The sequence below is a fragment of the Rhinopithecus roxellana genome, chromosome 12, assembly GCF_007565055.1.
Source record: "Rhinopithecus roxellana isolate Shanxi Qingling chromosome 12, ASM756505v1, whole genome shotgun sequence".
In the NCBI taxonomy this organism is placed as follows: Eukaryota; Metazoa; Chordata; class Mammalia; order Primates; family Cercopithecidae; genus Rhinopithecus; species Rhinopithecus roxellana.
The window spans coordinates 25136660-25157511 of NC_044560.1; the positions used below are offsets into that span (position 1 = coordinate 25136660).

The 20852-nt window shown below is 44.3% G+C and overlaps 1 protein-coding gene across 2 annotated transcripts in view; it reads right to left on the reverse strand.

Annotated features, from left to right (window-relative positions):
* Positions 1-20852, reverse strand: part of FBXO42 (F-box protein 42) — a 95688-nt gene that overhangs the window by 55370 nt on the left and 19466 nt on the right. For both annotated transcript variants that reach the window (XM_030912700.1, XM_030912701.1), the window contains exons 2-3: positions 11315-11581; positions 663-779 (exon numbers count right to left, since the gene is read on the reverse strand). In XM_030912700.1, the coding sequence (XP_030768560.1) occupies positions 663-779; positions 11315-11564 (367 nt within the window). In that variant the 5' untranslated portion in view covers positions 11565-11581. The remainder of the gene's footprint in view (positions 1-662; positions 780-11314; positions 11582-20852) is intronic.

The window sequence follows — 20852 nt, forward strand, 5'->3', positions numbered from 1 at the left end:
AAGGTGGGAGGATCGCTTGAGCCCAGGAGTTCAAGACAAGCCTGGCAATACGGTGAGACCCCATCTCTACAAATAATTTTTTAAAAATTAGCTAGGCGTGGGGGCACATACCTGTGGGCCCAGCTACTCAAAAGGCTGAGGCAGAAGGACTACCTGAGCCCAGGAGGTCGAGGTTGCAGTGACACATGATCACGCCACCATATCACAGTCTGGTGACAGAGTGAGACTCCATTTCAAAATAAATAAATAATTAATTAAAAGTCAGATAAAATGCATGCTGTGGCCAAGTGCAGTGGCTCATGTATGTAATCCCAGCCCTTTGGGAGGCCAAGGCAGACATATTGCTTGAGCTCAGTTCAAGACTAGCCTGGGCAACATGGTGAAACCCCATCTCTACAAAAAATACAAAAGTTAACCAGGCGTGCCCCAGCACTATCTACTATCAGTGGTCCTGATACTCAGGAGGCTGAGGTGAAAGGATCACCTGAGCCTGGGGAGGTGGAGGCTGTAGTGAGCTGTGATTATGCCACTGCACTCCAGCTTCGGCGATAGAGTGAGACCTTGTCTCAAAAACAAAGCAAACAAAAAAACATGCCTCCAAAGAAGTTCCTGGAAATATGACCACAGGCAAGGTGGAATCTGCTTTCACAGTAAATACTTACTGTGCGAGAAGCGCTGAGTGATTGGGGTTCCAGGATAAGGATAGGTACGGCTCTCCCACTGAATGTTTCCTTCCTGGACAGCCTTCATGAAACCATGATAACACTGATGGGCTACACCTAAGACAGAAAGAGCAAATCCTTCAGTCCAGACACTTAACTTATCCATCAAATTATTAAAACTGTGTCTATTACCTGTTTTTATCATTTTTATAAAACAAGTTTCTTTTTTTTTTTTTGAGACGCAGTCTCACTCTGTCACCCAGGCTGGAGTGCAGTGGCGCGATCTCGGCTCACTGCAACCTCTGCCTCCCGGGTTCAAGCGATTCTCCTGCTTCAGCCTCCCAAGTAGCTGGGATTACACGCACCCGCCACCACACCCGAATAATTTTCTTTTAGTAGAGACGGGGTTTCACCATCTTGGTCAGGCTGGTCTTGAACTCCTGACCTTGTGATCTACCCACCTCGGCCTTCCAAAGTGCTGGGATTACAGGCATGAGCCACCACGCCTGGCCTATAAAGACAAGTTTCTTTGAGGAATTCCAAATTTATCTGATTTTCATTCAAAGGAAGGAAATTTTTTAAAACTGAAAGGCAATCCTTTCGGTTTATCAAAGTCCAGGGAGGTTAAGTGACATTCAAAATTACAAAATTAGCTCACACTGTAACTCTAGTCCCTTTTATGTTATGTTATCTCATAAAGCAACATATTAAGATCATTGATCTTATTTATTTACTCCAAAGCAAAGGTGTTAGGGGATAATTTAGCCTTATGAAAGAATATGGTAAAACAATGTCTGGAACATAACAGGTGTTCAGTAAGTATCTATAGTTGGAAACTGTAATAAAGCATTCTCTGTCTTAAATATAGAGATAATAATTAGCTTACAATTGATTATGTTTTGTTTATTTATTTTTTTTCTTTAGACAGGGTCTTACTCTGTTACCCAGGCTGGAGTGGCATGACTTTGGCTCACTGCAACCTCTGCCTCCCAGGCTCAACCAATACTCCTACCTCCACCTCCTGGGTAGCAGGGACTACAGGCGAGCACCATCATGTCTGGCTAAAATGGATTATGAAATACATAACTCAGGAAAGTTTTTTTTTTTTTTTTTTGAGACAGAGTCTCGCTCTGTCGCCTAGGCTGGAGTATAGTGGCTCACTGCAACCTCTGCCTCCCGGGTTCAAGTGATTCTCCTGCCTCAGCCTCCTGCGTAGCTGGGATTACAGACATGCATCACCACGCCCAGCTAATTTTGTTATTTTTAGTAGAGATAGGGTTTCACCATGGTGGCCAGGCTGGTCTCAAACTCCCCACCTCAGGTGATCCACCCACCTCGCCTCCCAAAGTGTTGGGATTACAGGCGTGAGCTACCGCATCCAACCAGGAAAAGTTTTTTAAAAGATGAGAGGCCAGGCACAGTGGCTCACACCTGTAATCCCAGTGCTTTAGGAGGCCAAAGCAGAAGGATAGCTTGAAGCCAAGAGTTTGAGACCAGCCTGGGCAACACAGTAAGACCCCGTTTCTCTGCAAAAAACGTTAAAATTAGTCAGGCATGGTGGTCTGCACCTGGTAGTCCTACTTGGGAGGCAGAGGAGGGAGGACCACTTGTGCCCAGGAGTTCAAGGCAGCAGCGATCATGCCTATGATCATGCCATGCCACTGCACTCCAGCCTGGGCAAGACAGTGAGACCCTGTCTCTTAAAAAACTAACAAAAAAAAAGACAGACATATAACAATGGAGAGGAAAGAAAGCTGTCTTGTTTCTAGAGCTAATAAGCAAGGTTGCAGGATACAAGATTAGCATACAACAATGAACAAGTAGAATTTGAAATTAAAACACATAATACCATATACATTCACACCAAAAAATGAAATACTTAGATATAAATATAACAAAATACATACAAAATCTGTATGAAGAAACCCATAAAACTATGATGAAAGGAATCAAAGAACTAAAGAAAGAGATAGTCCATGTTCATGGATAGGATAAGAAGACTCAATATTGTCAAGATGTCAGTTCTTCCCAACTTGATCTATAGATTCAATGCAATCCTAGTCAAAACCCCAGCAAATTATTTTGTGAATATTGACAAACTGATTCTAAAGTTTATGTGGAGAAGCACAAGATCCAGAATAGCCAAGAAAACATGGAAGGAGAAGAACAAACTCAGAAGACTGATACAACCTGACTTCAAGACTTACCATAAAAGCTACAGTAATCAAGACAGTGTGTTATTTGCAAATAATAGACAAATAGATCAATGGAACAGAACAGAGAGCCAAGAAATAGACCTAAACAAATATAGCCCACTGATTTTTTTTTTTTTTTTTTTTTGAGACGGAGTCTCGCTCTGTCACCCAGGCTGGAGTGCAGTGGCCGGATCTCAGCTCACTGCAAGCTCCACCTCCCGGGTTTACACCATTCTCCTGGCTCAGCCTCCCGAGTAGCTGGGACTACAGGCGCCTGCCACCTCGCCCGGCTAGTTTTTTGTATTTTTTAGTAGAGACGGGGTTTCACCGTGTTCGCCAGGATGGTCTCGATCTCCTGACCTCGTGATCCGCCTGTCTTGGCCTCCCAAAGTGCTGGGATTACAGGCTTGAGCCACCGCGCCCGGCCTGATTTTTTTTAACAGAGGTGGGGTCTCACTATATTGTCTAGGCTGGTCTCTAACTCCTGAGCTCAAGCGATCCTCCCATCTCAGCCTCTCAAAGTGTTAGAATTACAGGCGTTAGCCACTATGTCCAACCTTCACTGATCTTTGACAAAGAAGCAAAAGTAATACAATGCAGAAAAGACAGCCTTTTGCCAGGCTCAGTGGTGTATGCCTGTGGTCCTAGCTACATGAGCAGCTAACGCAGGAGGATCGCTTGAGCCCAGGCGTACAAGGTTGTAGTGCACAATGATCCCACCTGTGAACAGCCATTGAATTTCAGCCTGGGAAACACAGTGAGACCCCATCTCTCTCTCTCTTTTTTTTTTCTTTTTTTTTGAGCCTGGGTCTCACTCTGTCACCTAGCATGGGAGCACAGTGGCACGGTCTCCGTTCACTGCAACCTCTGCTTTCTGAGCAATCTCAGCCTCTGAGTAGCTGGGACTACAGGCACACACCACCACACCCAGCTAATTTCTGTTTTTTTTTTAATTTTTGTAGAGATGGGGGTTGGCCATGTTCTCAGGCTGGGAGACCCCATCTCTGAGTGTTTTTTCTTTTTCTTTTTTTTTTGAGAAGGAGTCTCACTCTGTTGCCCAGGCTGGAATGCAGTGGCACAATGTCAGCTCACTGCAACCTCCACCTCCCATGTTCAAATGATTCTCCTGCCTCAGGTTCCCAAGTAGCTGAGATTACAGACGTGTGCCACCACACTCAGCTAATTTTGCATTTTTAGTAGAGACTGGGTTTCACCATGTTGGCCAGGCTGGTCTCAAACTCCTGATCTCAAGTGATCTGCCCACCTCGGCCTCCCAAAATGCTGGGATTACAGGCGTGAGCCACCATGCCTGGCCGGGAGACCCCCCCCCCTTTTTTTTTTGAGACGGAGTCTCACTCTGTCACCTAGGCTGGAGTGCTGTGGCGCGATCTCGGCTTACTGCAACCTCCAACTCCTGGGTTCAAGCGGTTCTCCTGCCTCAGCCTTCCGAGTAGCTGGGATTACAGGCACGCACCACCACGCCCAGCTAATTTTTTTTTTTTGTATTTTTAATAGAGATGGGGTTTCACCATGTTGGTCAGGATGGTCTCAATCTCTTGACCTTGTGATCCACCCGCCTCGGCCTCCCAAAGTGCTGGGATTACAGGTGTGAGCCACCGCGTCTGGCCAACTCCATCTCTTAAAGAAAAAAAAAAGCCTTTTCCAAAAGTGACACAAATTAAAATCTACATGCAAGAAAATGAATATAGACATCTTTCATGAATATGAACTAAAAATGAATCACGGTCCTAAATGTAAAACATAAAACTCCTTGAAGATAACAGGAGACAATCTAGATGACCTTGAGTTTGGGGATGACTTTTTAGACACAACACCAAAGACATGATCCATGAAAGAAAGAATGGCCAGGCGTGGTAGCTCACGCCTGTAATCCCAACACTTTGGGAGGCCGAGGTGGGAGGATAACTTGAGCCCAGGAGCTCAAGACCAGCCTTGGCAACACAGGGAGACCCTGTCTCAACAAAGTATTTTTTAAAACATTAGCCAGGTATGGCCGGGTCAGTGGCTCACACCCATAATCCCAGCACTTTGGGAGGCTGACCGAGGTGGATGATCACTTAAAGTCAGGAGTTTGAGACCAGCCTGGTCAACCGGATAAAATCCGTCTCTACTAAAAACAAAAATTAGCCGGGTGTAGTAGCATGCACCTGTAATCCCAGCTACATGGGAGGTGGCGGCAGAAGAGTTGCTTGAACCCAGGAAGTGGAGGTTGCAATGAGCCGAGATTGCACTACTGCACTCCAGCCTGGGCGACGAAGTGAGACTCCATCTGAAAAAAAAGAAAAAAAATTAGCCGGGTGTGGTGGCATGTGCTTGTAGTGCCAGCTACTTGGGAAGCTAAAGTTGGAGGATCGTGTGAGCCTGGGAGGTCGAGGCTGCAGTGAGCCCTGATCACACCACTAGATTCCAGCGTGGGTGACAAAGCAAGATCTTATCCCCTACTCAAAATAATTGATAAGCCAGAATTCATTAAAACTAAAAGTTTGTACTCTGTGAAAACTACTGTCAAGGGAATGAGAAGATAAGCCACAGACTGAGAGAAAATATTTGCAAAAGACATATCTGATAAAAGACAGTTATATAGAATATCCAAAGAACTCTTAAAACTCAACAATATTAGGGCCGGGTGTGGTGGCTAATGTCTGTAATCCTAGCACTTTGGGAGGATGAGGCAGGTGAATCACTTGACATCAGGAGTTTGAGACCAGCCTGGCCAACATAGTGAAACCCTGTCTCTGCTAAAAATACAAAAATTACCCAGAAATCGCTTGAACCCAGAAGGCGGAGGTTGCAGTGAGCCAGTATTGTGCCACTGCACTCCAGTCTAGGCAACAGAGCAGGACTCCATCTCAAAACAAACAAACAAACATACAAACAAAAAAACTCAACAACATTAATAAATAAACAACCCAATCAAAAAACGGGTCAAGGCCGGGTGTGGTGGCTCACACCTGTAATCCTAGCACTTTGGGAGGCCAAGGTGGGTGAATCACGAAGTCAGGAGATCCAGACCATCCTGGCTAACAAGGTGAAACTCCGTCTCTACTAAAAATACAAAAATACAAAAAATTAGCCAGGCATGGTGGCAGACGTCTGTAGTCCCAGCTACTTGGGAGGCTGAGGCAAGAGAATGGTGTGAACCCAGGAGGTGGAGCTTGCAGTGAGCCGAGATCACGCCCCTGCACTCTAGCCTGGGCAACACAGTGAGACTCGGTCTCAAAAAAACAAACAAAAAAAAAGGGTCAAAGGCCTGGCATGGTGGCTCATAATTCCAGCACTTTAGCAGGCCCAGGTGGGAAGATCACTTGAGCCCAAGAGTTCAGGACCAGCCTGGGCAACACAGTTGAGACCACATCTCTATAAAAATAAATAAATAAATAAATACATACATACATACAAAAATTAGCTGGGTGTGGTGGTACACACCTATAGTCCCAGCTACTCGAGAGCCTGAGGCGAGAGGATTGCTTGAGCCCACGAAGTTGAGGCTGCAATGAGCTATGATCATGCCACTGCGTTCCAACCTGGGTGACAGAGCAAGACCTTGTCTCAAAAAAAAAAAAAAAAAAAAACCACACGCACAAGAAAAATGGGTCAAAGACCTGAAACAGACACTTCACCGAAGAAGATACGTGGATAACACATAAGCACATGAAAATATGCTCCATATCATTTGTCATCAGGGAAATGCTAATTAAAATGAAATACCACTACACATCTATGAGAATGATGAAAATCCCAACTACTACTACAAATGCTGGTGAGACTGTGGAGCAAAAGGAACTCTCATTCACTGCTAGTGGGAGTACAAAATGGTTCAGCCACTTAAAACAGTTTGGCACTACCTTACAAAACTAACTATGCTCTTACCATATGATCCAGCAATTGTGTACCTTGGAATTTACCCAAAAGAGTTGAAAACTTATGTCCACAGAAAAACCTGCACATGGATGTACACCAGCTTTATTCATAATTATAAAACCTTGGAAGCAACCAAGATGCCCTTTCAGTAACTGAATGGGTAAACAAACTGCGGTGTGCATCTAGACAATGAAATATTACTCAGCACTAACAAAAAAAGAAATCATGGAAGAAATGGAGAGCCGGGCGTAGTGGCTCAAGCCTGTAATCCCAGCACTTTGGGAGGCCGAGGCGGGTGGATCACGAGGTCAGGAGATTAAGACCATCCTGGCTAACATGGTGAAACCCCGTCTCTACTGAAAATACAAAAAACTAGCCGGGCATGGTGGTGGGCGCCTGTAGTCCCAGCTACTCGGAGGCTGAGGCGGGAGAATGGCGTGAACCCGGGAGGCGGAGCTTGCAGTGAGCCGAGATCGCGCCACTGCACTCCAGCCTGGGCGACACAGCGAGGGAGTCTCAAAAAAAAAAAAAAAGAAAAGAAAAGAAAAGAAATGGAGGAAGCCGGGCACGGCGGCTCACGCCTATGATCCCAGCACTTTTGGAAGCTGAGGCGGGAAATCACTGGAGCTCAGGAGTTTGAGACTAGCCTGGGTAACAGCAAGATCCTAGAGGCCGGGCGCGGTGGCTCAAGCCTGTAATCCTAGCACTTTGGGAGGCCGAGACGGGCGGATCACAAGGTCAGGAGAGCGAGACCACCCTGGCTAATACGGTGAAACCCCGTCTCTACTAAAGAATACAAAAAACTAGCCGGGCGACGAGGCGGGCGCCTGTAGTCCCAGCTACTTGGGAGGCGGAGGCAGGAGAATGGCCTAAACCTGGGAGGTGGAGCTTGCAGTGAGCTGAGATCCGGCCACCGCACTCCAGCCTGGGCGACAGAGCCAGACTCCGTCTCAAAAAAAAAAAAAAAAAAAAAAAAAACACAGCAAGATCCTGTCTCTATAAAACTTTTTTTTTAAATTACACAGGCATGGTGGTGCGCACCTGTGGTCCCAGCTATTCCAGTGGCTGAGATGGGAGGATCACTTGAGCCCAGGAGGTGGAGGCTGCAGTTAGCCAAAATCACACCAATGCACTCCAGCCTGGGCAGCAAAGCAAGACCCTGTCTCCAAAAAAAAGGAGGAAACTTAAATGCAAATATTACTAAGTGAAAGAAGCCAATCGGAAAAGGCTATATACTGTATGATTCCAACTATAGGACCATCTAGAAAAGGCAAAACTATGGAGACAGTAAAAAAATCAGTGATTGCCAGAGGCTGGTGGAAGGAAAGGATAAAGAGGGAGAGTATACAGGATTTTTAGGGCAGTGAAGCTATTATGATATTATAACAGTGGATATGTGTCATTATACATTCATCCAAACCCATAGAATACACAACACCAAGCATGAACATTAAGGTAAAATATGGACTTTGGGATAATAACGATGTTTCAGTATAGGTTCATCAATTGTAACACATGTACCACTCTGGTGGGGGATGCTGATAATGGAAGAGGCTATACATGTGTCAGGGTAGGGGGTAAATGAGAAATTGGTTTTGTTTCTTTTTTTTTTTGAGATGGAATCTCACTCTGTCATCCAGACTCCAGTGCAGTGGCTCGATCTTGGCGCACTGCAACCTCTGCCTCCCAGGTTCAAACAATTCTCCTGTCTCAGTCTCCCGCGTAGCTGGGACTACAAGCACCCACCACCATGCCCAGCTAATTTTTGTATTTTTAGTAGAGATGAGGTTTCACCATGTTGGCAGGCTAGTCTTGAACTCCTGATCTCATGTGATCCACCCACATTGGCCTCTCAAAGTGCTGGGAATACAGGCATGAACCACTGTGCCCGCTCAGAGGAATCTGTTTCTCCTGCTCAATTTTGCTGTGAACCTAAAAGTGCTCTTAAAAAAAAAAAAGTCTATTAAAATTTAAAACAAAGAAACAAAACTATCTCATGGGAGACTTCTGCCAGAAAGATCGATCTAAGACTGTGAGTACTAGGGTAGGGTTCTTTTCTTAAAAAAAATTAAAAAAGAGGCCGGGCGCGGTGGCTCAAGCCTATAATCCCAGCACTTTGGGAGGCCGAGACGGGCGGATCACGAGGTCAGGAGATCGAGACCATCCTGGCTAACACTGTGAAACCCCGTCTCTACTAAAAAATACAAAAAACTAGCCGGGCGAGGTGGCGGGCGCCTGTAGTCCCAGCTACTCGGGAGGCTGAGGCAGGAGAATGGCATGAACCCAGGAGGCGGAGCTTGCAGTGAGCTGAGATCCGGCCACTGCACTCCAGCCCCTGCGACAGAGTGAGACTCCGTCTCAAAAAAAATAAAAATAAAAATAAATAAAAAAGAAAGAAAAGAAAAGAAAAAAGAAAAGGATAGGATAGGATAGGGAGAAGAGAGAAAAGAAAAAAGAAAAGAAAACCAAAATAAGACTGCCAAAAAAAACCTAGGATAAATTCATAAATTTGATTAAATCACAGTCCCTTACCTGTGGTTTTCCTCCCTTTATTTGAGAAGTGAAAGCATGTATTTCCACAGTGCAGGGAGCCAATCTCTCCTGAAGAGCTCGTCAACTCAGAATATAGAAGCAGGCTGTGTGTGCCAGTATTAGCAGTTATAATCAAATAAGCACAGGGCCCATAGAGTAGTTTCAATATAGCTGGCTGTTAGCCCTCTAGGTGGATTTTGGGAGTTGACAAGGACTCCCCTCCCCATGAGAACCACCTTGATGCAAGGAAAACATTTTAAAACTGATTGATTCTGATCTAAAGATTGTTCTCTGTTATATCTCTGGTTGCCTTGTTCCCCCAGGAAAGAACACATCGAGACAACCCTCGCTTGATCAAAAATTACTCAACTTGATTGATCATCTTCAAACAAAAAGCGGGCCCTTTCTCCTTAAGATGCAATGAAGCCACAAACTGCTTTCTGCTAATTAAAAATACAGCATGTCTAGCAACCTAAACATTTAGCAAAAAGCTGAAATCTTGATTAGGAAAAGGATGAAAAAAGGACCAGAATCTTGCTCTGTCGCCCAGGCTGGAGTCCAGTGGCGTGATCTCGGCTCACTGCAACCTCCACTTCCTGGGTTCAAGCAATTCTCCTGCCTCAGCCTCCCCAGTAGCTGGGATTATAGGCACCCACCACCACGTCCAGCTAATTTTTGTATTTTCAGTAGAGACAGGGTTTCACCTTGTCGGCCTGGCTGGTCTCGAACTCCTGATCTCAGGTGATCCGCTGTGTCAGCCTCACAAAGTGCTGGGATTACAGGCGTGAGCCACTGCACCCGGCCAAGAAACATATTTTAAAAAGTAAAAGATGTACATAGGGTCTTTGCTGTTTAGAGATAAAATCAAGTGACAAATGCTTTCAAGAAAGCACAGTTGCTAAAAGTAGCTACTCAGAGACAATATGTAGCCTTAATCAGAGCATGGACTCTAAAGCCAGATTGCCTGAATGTGAATCTTTAATCCTGTATTTACTACCCATGTAAATAAGTTAACTGTGCCTCACACTCAGTTCTGTCATCTATAAAATGCAGTATGTTGGCCGGGCGCGGTGGCTCAAGCCTGTAATCCCAGCACTTTGGGAGGCCGAGACAGGCGGATCACGAGGTCAGGAGATTGAGACCATCCTGGCTAACTCGGTGAAACCCCGTTTCTACTAAAAAATACAAAAAACTAGCCGGGCGAGGTGGCGGGCGCCTGTAGTTCCAGCTACTCGGGAGGCTGAGGCAGGAGAATCGTGTAAACCCGGGAGGCGGAGCTTGCAGTGAGCTGAGATCCGGCCACTGCACTCCAGCCTGGGCCACAGAGCAAGCTCCATCTCAAAAAAAAAAAAAAAAAACAATTTCCAGTATGTTCTAGTCATAGTTTGCTATGTGAATGTAAAGCAGTTACAATAGTGCTTGACACATGATAAAAGCTATGTTCACATTGGGTATTACTATTATCCCATATCCATTTCTATTTTGCCCATTCAAGAACAATACTATTAATTCACTTGGGAGGCCGAGGTGGATGGATCAGGAGATCGAGACCATCCTGGCTATCACAGTAAAACCCCATCTCTACTAAAAATACAAAAAACTAGCCGGGCGTGGTAACGGGCGCCTGTAGACTCAGCTACTCCAGAGGCTGAGGCAGGAGAATGGCGTGAACCCGGGAGGGGGAGCTTGCAGTGAGCTGAGATTGTGCCACTGGCTGGATTCTACCCTGGGCGACAGAGCGAGACTCTGTCTCAAAAACAAAACAAAAAAAAGAACAATACGATTAACCAGATCCACTCTAAGAATATGAAGCTTTTAAAAAGAATCCTCATTTTAAAAAATGCAAATGGGATTAGATACTTTAGTATTCAAGCTGTTCTTTAAACTAACCAGGGTAAGAAAAAAAAGAAAATGTAGTATTGTCTAATACCAGGTTTTATAACCATAATACATTTAAGGGAGGAAAAAAACTAAATTTGGAGTCTAAAAATAAATCAATGAAATTTGAAATCAATAAATAAACCTTTCTCCTATCCACAGTACCTTTGATAAGTCGATACCACTGTTTGCAGACAAGGGCCGCAGTTTTGTGCTCCTGATATGGTGAGAGAAAGGACAGGATATACTCCAAAACCTCTTCTGGCAGCTCCGACATGGACCTATTATGTCTAGTCTCATCAGCCTCCAATAGTGGGTGGGGCTCCTCATCTTGCTCCATTGTCCCTTCCAGCACAGTTTCTTCCTGGTCCACAGCCATGAAACTGTCATCTTCACTGTCTGAGGAGCTGGCCATGACATTCCACTCAACAGCTGTAATAGGTAAAACACAAATAAGCTGTAATAGGTAAAACACAAATATCAGTATTGCACTGAAAGCAGCTCAAAAACAATTCAGGCATGCACATCTAAGCTCTTCATAATTTCGTTTCCACTCTCAGTATGAAATCTGCTCTTCAGCACTTTCCAACACCAGTTGTGAGCCACCTTAATTCGACAGGTACAGCTCAAATACGAAGCCCATCCCCAAAGGCTTCTGATTACATTTTTGTCTTCACTGAAAACCAGAGTGGCAGCCAAGTTCTGGTATAACCATAAACCAGAAAACTTGTTCTCCAACAATTCCTCTAACTCAAGAATCTGACTGACTGACAGCAAAGGGAAGAGCAACTAGCCTCCTTGGCCAGTAACAATGATCTAAGACTTCAAACTTCGAAGGAAAAACTAACTCTGGGTCCTGCAAAGATAACATTCTGAGAATATGGGTTAAGAAATAACAGTTTTTCGCAGGCACAGTGGCTCACATTCCCAGCACTCTGGGAGGCCAAGGCGGGCGGATCGCCTGAAGTCAGAAGTTTGAGACCAGCCTGACCAACATGGAGAAACCCCGTCTCTACCAAAAATTCAAAATTAGCCGGGCAGAGTGGCACATGCCTGTAATCCCAGTTACTCAGGAGGCTGAGGCAGGACAATCACTTGAACTTGGGAGGCAGAGTTGCAGTGAGTTGAGATCGTGCCACTGCACTCCAGCCTGGGCAACAAGAGCAAACCTCCAACTCAAAAAAAAAAAAAAAAAAAAAAAAAAAAAAGAAAGAAAGAAAGAAAGAAAGAAAGAAAGAAAGAAAGAAAAGAAAGAACAGTTTTTCTAAGCTTTTATGCAAGATGAGTCACTTAACCTTTTTCCTGTTTGCCCCGAGAATACTCGCCAGCAGTGCCTGCAACTGCGGCATTGACCCCGAGTTAACTTTGCCAGAAACAAAAGACATCATTCTATTTATAGCATTCTGTTTTTAGTAGTGGTTATTTCCATTTACAAAATATAGTAATTCTTGGTTGGGTGCACTGGCTAATGCCTGTAATCCCAGCACTTTGGGATTCTGAGGCGGGCAGATCACCTTAGGTCAGGAGTTTGAGACCAATGTGGGCAACATGGTGAAACCCCGTCTCTACTAAAAATACAAAAATTAGCCAGGTGTAGTGGAGCGTGCCTGTAATCCCAGCTACTCAGGAGACTGAGGCAGGAGAATCACTTGAACCTGGGAGACAGAGGTTGCAGTGAGCCGAGATCATGCCATTGCACTCCAGCCTGGGCCACAGAGCAAGACTCTGTCTCAAACAAAAAAAACAAACAAACAAAAAGAAAGAAGATAGTAAATGTTCCAAGAATAGGCTTCACTTGCTAAAATACCAAATACAAGGCAATATTTACAATAGAAAATATCATAAGAGATCCAGGCAGTAAAAAACTAGAACATGAATGTCTATCAACAACAGAACAGATAAATTGTGGTACATTCGCCATGAAATATTATAGAGGAAAGAACCACAGGTTACATACATATAAATAAATCTCTCAAACATAATGTTAAGCAAAAGAAGATAGAAGGCCAGATGCGGTGGCCTACGCCTGTAATCCCAACACTTTGGGAGGCCGAGGCAGGCGGATTACCTGAGGTCAGGAGATCAAGACCAGCCTGGCCAGCATGGTGAAACCCAGTCTCTACTGAAAAATATAAAAATTAGGCCAGGCCCAGTGGCTCACACCTGTAATCCCAGCACTTTGGGAGGACGAGGTAGGTGGATCATCTGAGGTCAGGAGTTTAAGACCTGCCTGGTCAACATGGTGATACTCCATCTCTACTAAAAATGCAAAAACTAGCCGGGCATGGTGGCGTATGCCTGTAGTCCCAGCTTCTAGGGAGGTAAAGGCATGAGAATCACTTGAACCTGGAAGGCGGGGGTTGCAATGAGCCGAGATCACTCCAATGCACTCCAGCCTGGGCAATAGAGTGAGATTGTCTCAACAAACAAACAAACAAAAAACCAAAATTTAGCCGGGCTTGGTGGCGCACGTGCCTGTAATCCCAGTTACTTGGGAGGATGAGGCAGGAGAATCACTTGAACCTGGGAGGCAGAGGTTGCAGTTAGCCAAGATTGGGCAACTGCACTCCAGCCTAGACAATACAGCGAGACTCCATCTCAAAAACAAAAACAAAAAACAGAACACAGAAGAATGGGCAAGCACAGTGGTTCATCCCTATAATCCCAATGCTTTAGTAAGCCAAAGCAGAAGGATCATTTGAGGTCAGGAATTTGAGACCAGCCTGGGCAACAAAGTGAGGCACCATCTCTACAAAAAAATAATTAACCAGGTGTGGTGGCACACATCTGTGGTCCCACCTACCCAGGAGGCTGAACAGGAGGATTGCTTGAGCCCAAGAGTTCGAGGCTACAGGAAGCCATGATCACACCACTGGACTCCAGCCTGGGCAACAGAGTGAGACCCTGTCTCGTAGAAAAAAAAAAAGAAGAATATATACTGTATGATTACAATGATATTAAGTTCAAAATGAGGCAAAATTTATGCTATTACAAGTAAGGTATCTGAGGTACTAGTAAAGTTCTGTTTCCTGATTGGGTACTGGTTACACAGATGTTTTTTGTTTGTAAAAAATTTACTGAGCTGAATACTCACGCATTTCTCTAAAGTTTGTCAAAATACTGGCTGGGTTGCAGTGGCTCATGCCTGTAATCCCAGAACTTTGGGAGGCCAAGGCAGGTGGATCACCTGAGGTTAGGAGTTTGAGACCAGCATGGCCAGCACGATGAAACCCCATGTCTACTAAAAACACAAAAATTAGTCGGGTGTGGTGGCATGTGCCTGTAATCCCAGCTACTCAGGAAACTGAGGCAGGAGAATCACTTGAATCCAGGAGGCAGAGGTTGCAGTGAGCTGAGGTCACTCCACTGCACTCCAGCCTGGGCGACGGAGCAAGACTCCATCTTAAATAAATGAAGTTTGCCAAAATAAGCCATTATCAGCAGTTACTTCTAGTGAGAATATTATTAATAATTTTAAAAATGTCTTCTTTGTGTTTATCTGTTGTCCCTAAATTTTCTACAAAGAAAACATACACACAGAGGCAGGCACCTCATTTATACTCCTATGACATGATACGCAAAGTCTGAGGTAAAACCAGTAAAATGAAGGAAATAGGGTGTTTTATGTAAGAACTGTGCTGCAGATTAGATTCTCCAGGAAACAGATGCTAAACAGAATTCAGAATGAAAAAAGTTTAATGGTAAGTAACTTCTGGAAGAAGTGCAGAAAGAGCAGGACTGGGCAGGAGGAACCATCAGACCACAATGCAGACCTGACAAAGCCTGTCCAACAGAGAGCTTGGGAGCAAAGACAGCCACTCAGGGAAATGTAGTACTGGGCAGAAAAGGCAAGGCTCTTAATCACTGCTTCGCTCAACCACTGGCAGAAGGCTCTAAAGCTGAGGCAGACACTAAAGGAGCTAACAGCTTCAGCTAGCTTCCTTACAGATGGACAGTCCTTTTGAAGGGATATTTTTATTATTTTTTAATACATTTATTTCCCTTGCTCCACACACATCTAACCATATTATTTACTATGCCACCCCACTTTACAAATTTCCAGCATTCCCTCTAGCACTGATGAAAGTAAGAATAATAAGGGTCTTCTCTTCCCAGTTCTTCCCAGAATTGGGAAAAGCTGGGTTGCGGGGGGGCAGGGACGAAGAGAAGAGTAATCTCGAAATATACTTTGGGGCTTTGAGAAAGATCTAAAATGTTCCAAAAAGTGACAGAGGGGGGAGAGCAGAGAACAGAAACCTCCTACCTCATCTCTACCACTGCAGTAATTCATGCACTAATTATGTGTAACATCTTTTAAAACTGGAAGAATCACATTAAGGAAAATGAAAACATGAACTCATAAAATTGCTTCCAAGATAATTTATCTACCAAAATGGCTGAAAGCTCATGATACTACAAATGTGTCCTAGCACAGTGGCTATTAGAATCTTAGTGATAATCAGCAATTGGTGGCTACTTGGAAGGACTGGAGCGGCTTAAGTCCACCTGGTGGTGTGGGGGAAAGCCAGTGATGGTGAGAAGGGAGCAATTCCCTTCATTCCCCAAAAGCAGAAGAGTATTAAAATGGGTTTCCTGAAAACTGTATTAGAAAAAGGATCCCAGGCCAGGTGTGGTGGTTCACGCCTGTAATCCCAGCACTTTGGGAAGCTGAGGCAGGCGGATCACAAGGTCAGGAGTTTGAGACCAGCCTGGCCAACATGGTGAAACCCCGTCTCTACTAAAAATACAAAAATTAGCCGGGCATGGTGGCGCGTGCCTGTAGTCCCAGATACTCGGGAGGCTAAGGCAAAAGAATTGCTTGAACCTGGGAGTTAACATTGCAGTGAGCCGAGATTATGCCACTGCCCTCCAGCCTGGGTGACAGAGTAAGACTCCATCTCAGAAAAAGAAGAGAAAAGAAAAGAAAAACGATCCTAGTTAGGCCTCCTTCCATGCTCATGTGGATAAAATGTTTTTCAACATGACTGACTTGCTAGAGGGAGGCCTTTCAAACAACAGAGACCTCCATTTCCAGCCCAAATTCCTGTCTTAAAACATACGCCGAGTGTGATGGCTCATGCCTGTAATCCCAGCACTTTGGGAGTCCAAGGCGGGTGGATCACCTGAGGTCAGGAGTTCAAGACCAGCCTGGCCAATATGGTGAAACCCCGTCTGTGGGGAAAAGAGAGGTCAGCCTGTTACTGTGTCTATATAGAAAGAAGTAGATTTAAGAGACTCCATTTGGTTCTGTATTTGAGATGCTGTTAATCTGTGACCCTACCCCCAACTTTGTCCTTGCAAGAGATATGTGCTGTGGTGACTTAAGGTTTAAAGGATTTTGGGCTGTACAGAATGCTTTGTTAAACAAGTGCCTAAAGGCTGCTTGTGGTTAAAGGTCATCACCATTCTCTTAATCTCTAGTAAGAGAAAAACATTTGTCTCCTGCCCATCCCTGGGCAATGGAACATCTCCGTGTAAAACCCATTGTGTGCTTTGTTTACTGAGCAAAGAGAAAACCACCTTTAGGAATAAGGTGGGATTTGCTGGAGCAATACTGCTAAAAGGTTTATGGAGATGTTTGCATATGCATCTCAAGGCACAGCATTTTCTTTTGAACTTATTCAGGTCACAAAGATCTTTATCTATATGTCTTACTGCTGATTTTCTCCCTAAAATGATCCTATTGTCCTGCCACTCCCTTATCTTTTTGATGGTAAAGATAATTATCAATAAATACTAAGAGAACTCAGAGACAGGTGCCGGCGTGGGTCCTCTGTAAGCTGAGCGCCGGTCCCCTGGGCCCCGCTTTTCTTTCTCTATACTTTGTCTCTGTGTCTTATTTCTTTTCTCAAGTCTCTCGTTCCACCTAACGAGAAACACCCACAGTGTGGAGGGGCAGGCCACCCCTTCACCTGTCTCTACTAAAAATACAAAACACTAGCTGGGCGTGGTGGCAGGTGCCTGTAATCCCAGCTACTCAGGAGGTTAAGGCAAGAGAATGGCTTGGACTGGAGAGGCAGAGGTTGCAGTAAGCCGAGATCACGCCATGCACTCTAGCCTGGGCAACGAAAGCAAACTCCATATCAGGGGGAAAAAAAAAAAAATATATCAAACCATGCCTTTTATGGTATGGAAAAATACCACTTCCCATAGTTCCTCTTACTCGTTCCCTTGTATATTATCATTTCCTACTGGCTAACTTCCCTGATTTATTAACTTTCATATATACATATATAAATATATATACATATATATATACACACACATATATATAATTTTTTTTTTGAGGTAGGGTCTCACTGTCACCCAGGTTGGAGTGAAGTGGTACGATCTCAGCTCACTGCAACCTGTGCCTCCCAGGTTGAAGTGATTCTCCCACCTGAACCTCTCAAGTAGCTGGCACGTGCCACCATGCCCAGCTAATTTTTTTTTTTTTTTTTTTTTGAGATGGGAGTCTCTCTCTGTGCCCCAGGTTGAGTGCAGTGGCATGATCAAATTTTTGTATTTTTCGTAGAAACAGGGTTTCACCATGTTAGCCAGGTTGGTCTCAAACTCCTGACCTCAAGTGATCCACCCACCTCAGACTCCCAAAGTGCTGGGATTACAGCCGTGTGCCACCGTGCCCAACCTAACTTTCTTATGTTTTTAACCTCCACTCAGTTCTAAAATTAACCAAGGAAAAGAGTCCAAAGAAATGGATTGGTTTGGCTGCAAGGTTGACATTTAAATTAAATACAGCATCTCAAATACAGTTGCTCCCTTCTACATTTTGACAGACTATAAGCCTAAGGTCTGTTGCAGAACAAAATGAATCAATGGAGGCTGCAAAAGATTATTTACATTACTATTTTTCCCAATCAGAATAAATTTGATTCAATAAAACAACTCACTCTCTTTCCAAATTGTCTGAAAATACAATAGCAAGCCAACATAAAGAGACTCATACTGCTGTAATAGCCAATATTAAGCAATTTCCACCATTCAACTGTTACACCCTCCACAAAAACATCAAACCCCATACCTTTGAGGGCATGTTTGCTAATTTGGCCCTAGGAACAGATGCCAAGGAGAACACACATGGGTGAGCTCAGATGCAACTCCTCTGTAATTACATGCCCAACACCAATTTGCATAGCACTTCTTTTTCACTTCCATGATTAGGTAACAAAATCATCACTCATATTCCCCCAAGGATATAGAGGCATTTTGAAACCCTGAGTTTTTCTTGTTTTCATGCCAAAAGAAGCCCTATAAACTTTTCACACCTAAGTATACTAACTCAGTGAATGTAGTTTTCATGAAACTGTTTAAAAGAAGTCCTTCTCACCTTTCACATTTGTGTTAGACCTTCTCAGCTTCCCCAACGGATTGAATGAATGTACTGGAATCTGAGCTCCCTGGGGACACGACCATTGGCCTAGGCATCTTTGTCTTCTTAGCACTAGGCATTCAAATGAGTGTACGGTTTACTGACATGTCTACTCAGAACACCTTTGTGCTGAGCTTGCATGGGTTTTTTTTTTTTTTTAAGATAGGGTTCTGGCCGAGCGCCGTGGCTCACGCCTATAAACCCAGCACTTTGGGAGGCCAGGGTGGACGAATCACCTGACGTCAGGAGTTCGAGACCAGCCTCAACAAGGAGAAACCCCGTCTCTACTAAAAAAACAAAAATTATCTGGGCATGGTGGCGCATGCCTGTAATCACAGCTACTTGGGAGGCTGAGGCAGGAGAACTGCTTGAACCTGGGAGGCAGAGGTTGCAGTGAGCCGAGATCGTGCCATTGTACTCCAGCCTGGGCAACAAGAGCGAAACTCTGTCTCAAAAAAATAAATAAATAAAATAAAAAATAAAGATAGGGTTCTGCTCTGTCACCCAGGCTATAATTGTACAGTGGCACAATTATAGCTCACTGCAGCCTTTAACTCCTAGGCTCAAGTGATCCTCTGTCCCAATGTTCCAAAGTGCTGGGAATACAGGTATAAGTCACTGTGCCCAGTCGTTATTTTATAATAGAAATTACATCATTAGGCCAGGTGTGGTGGCTCACGCCTGTAATCCCAGCACTTTGGGAGGCTGAGAAGTGAAAAAAAAAAAAAAAAAGAAGAAGGGACTGGACTGAATGTAGGCACCCACAGTCATCCCACAGCATGAGGGCTTCTGAGGTTTTAGGGACAAAGCAGCAACCCTGAACAGATGTCATTATGAACTCATAAAATTAACCACCTCAGCAGCACTAATGGAGGCTAAGTACTAAATGCTACTCTTGAAAATATAAAATACTGTTGAATGAGAGATAGATAGACCATAAAATGATTCAATCTAAGACAATAAGCCTTCTTATGAATATACCACCATTATCATTGTATCAACTCAAATGAAAAAGTTATAGAAAGTAGAAAAAGGACAAAATTAAAAATTCTACCCTACTCTGTGCATTCAACAAATATCAATGAAACATTTGCTCTATGTAAAAATACTGTGCTTATTGCAAGCTTGACTACTATCAAATATTAAAAACACAAAAAGAAAAAATATACCGTGCTTAGCTCCCATACAAGGTACAAAAAGAAGATATGTCACTATTTGCTCTCAAAGAGATTGACCTAGTAAGAGCCAAGGATACATAAATTAATAATACCAACACAGAGCATTATATAATAAATGACCTATGAGACAAAACAAGAAGCTTTAGCGGTTCAAGGAAGAGATGGCTTCCAACCAGTATAAGGAAGATTCACAGACAAGCATTTCAGCTGAGTTTTAAAGACTAGGTAGAAGCCAGGTGTAGTGACTCACGCCTGTAATCCAAGCACTTTGGGAAGCCAAAGCAGGCAGAAAACTTGAGTCCAGGAGTTTGAGACTAGCCTAGGCAACACGACAAAACTCTTCTCTACAAAAAATACAAAAATTAGTTGGTCATGGTGGCGCACACCTGAAGTCCCAGCTACAGGGGGGTTGAGGTGCAAGGATCGTTTGCGCCAGGATGTTGATGCTGCAGTAAGCCAAGATCACACAACTACGCTCCAGCCTGGGTGACACAGCAAGACTCTGTTTCAAAAAATCAAAAAACAACAACAAAAATAAAGAATAGGTAGATTTCAAAGAATAAAATTGGAGAAGATAAAGGGATTAAACATTGTCAAATTATTATCCCTTAAGCTGATATCCTTTGCCACTCACAGAATTACCTTTAGAGCTGGGTGCAGTGGCTCACACCAGTAAACCCAACACTTCGAAAGGCCAAGATGGGCAGATTGCTTGAGCCTAGGAGTTCGTGACCAGCCAAAGCAATAAAGGGAGACCCTGTCTCTATAAAAAACACAAAAATTGGCTGGGCACGGTAGCTCACGCCTGTAATCCCAGCACGTTGGAAGGCCGAGGTGGGTGGATCACGAGGTCAGGAGATCGAGACCATCCTGGCTAACACGGTGAAACCCCATCTCTACTAAAAATACAAAAAATTAGCTGGACGTTGTGGCGGGCGCCTGTAGTCCCAGCTACTCAGAAGGCTGAGGCAGGAGAAGGGCATGAACCCAGGAGGCGGAGTTTGCAGTGAGCCGAGATTGCGCCACTGCACTCCAGCCTGGTGAGACTCTGCCTCAAAAAAAAAAAAAAAAAAAAAAAAAATTAGCCAGGCATGGTAGTACAAATCTGTTGTCCCAGCTACATGGGAGGCTGAGGTGGGAGGATCTCTTGAACCCA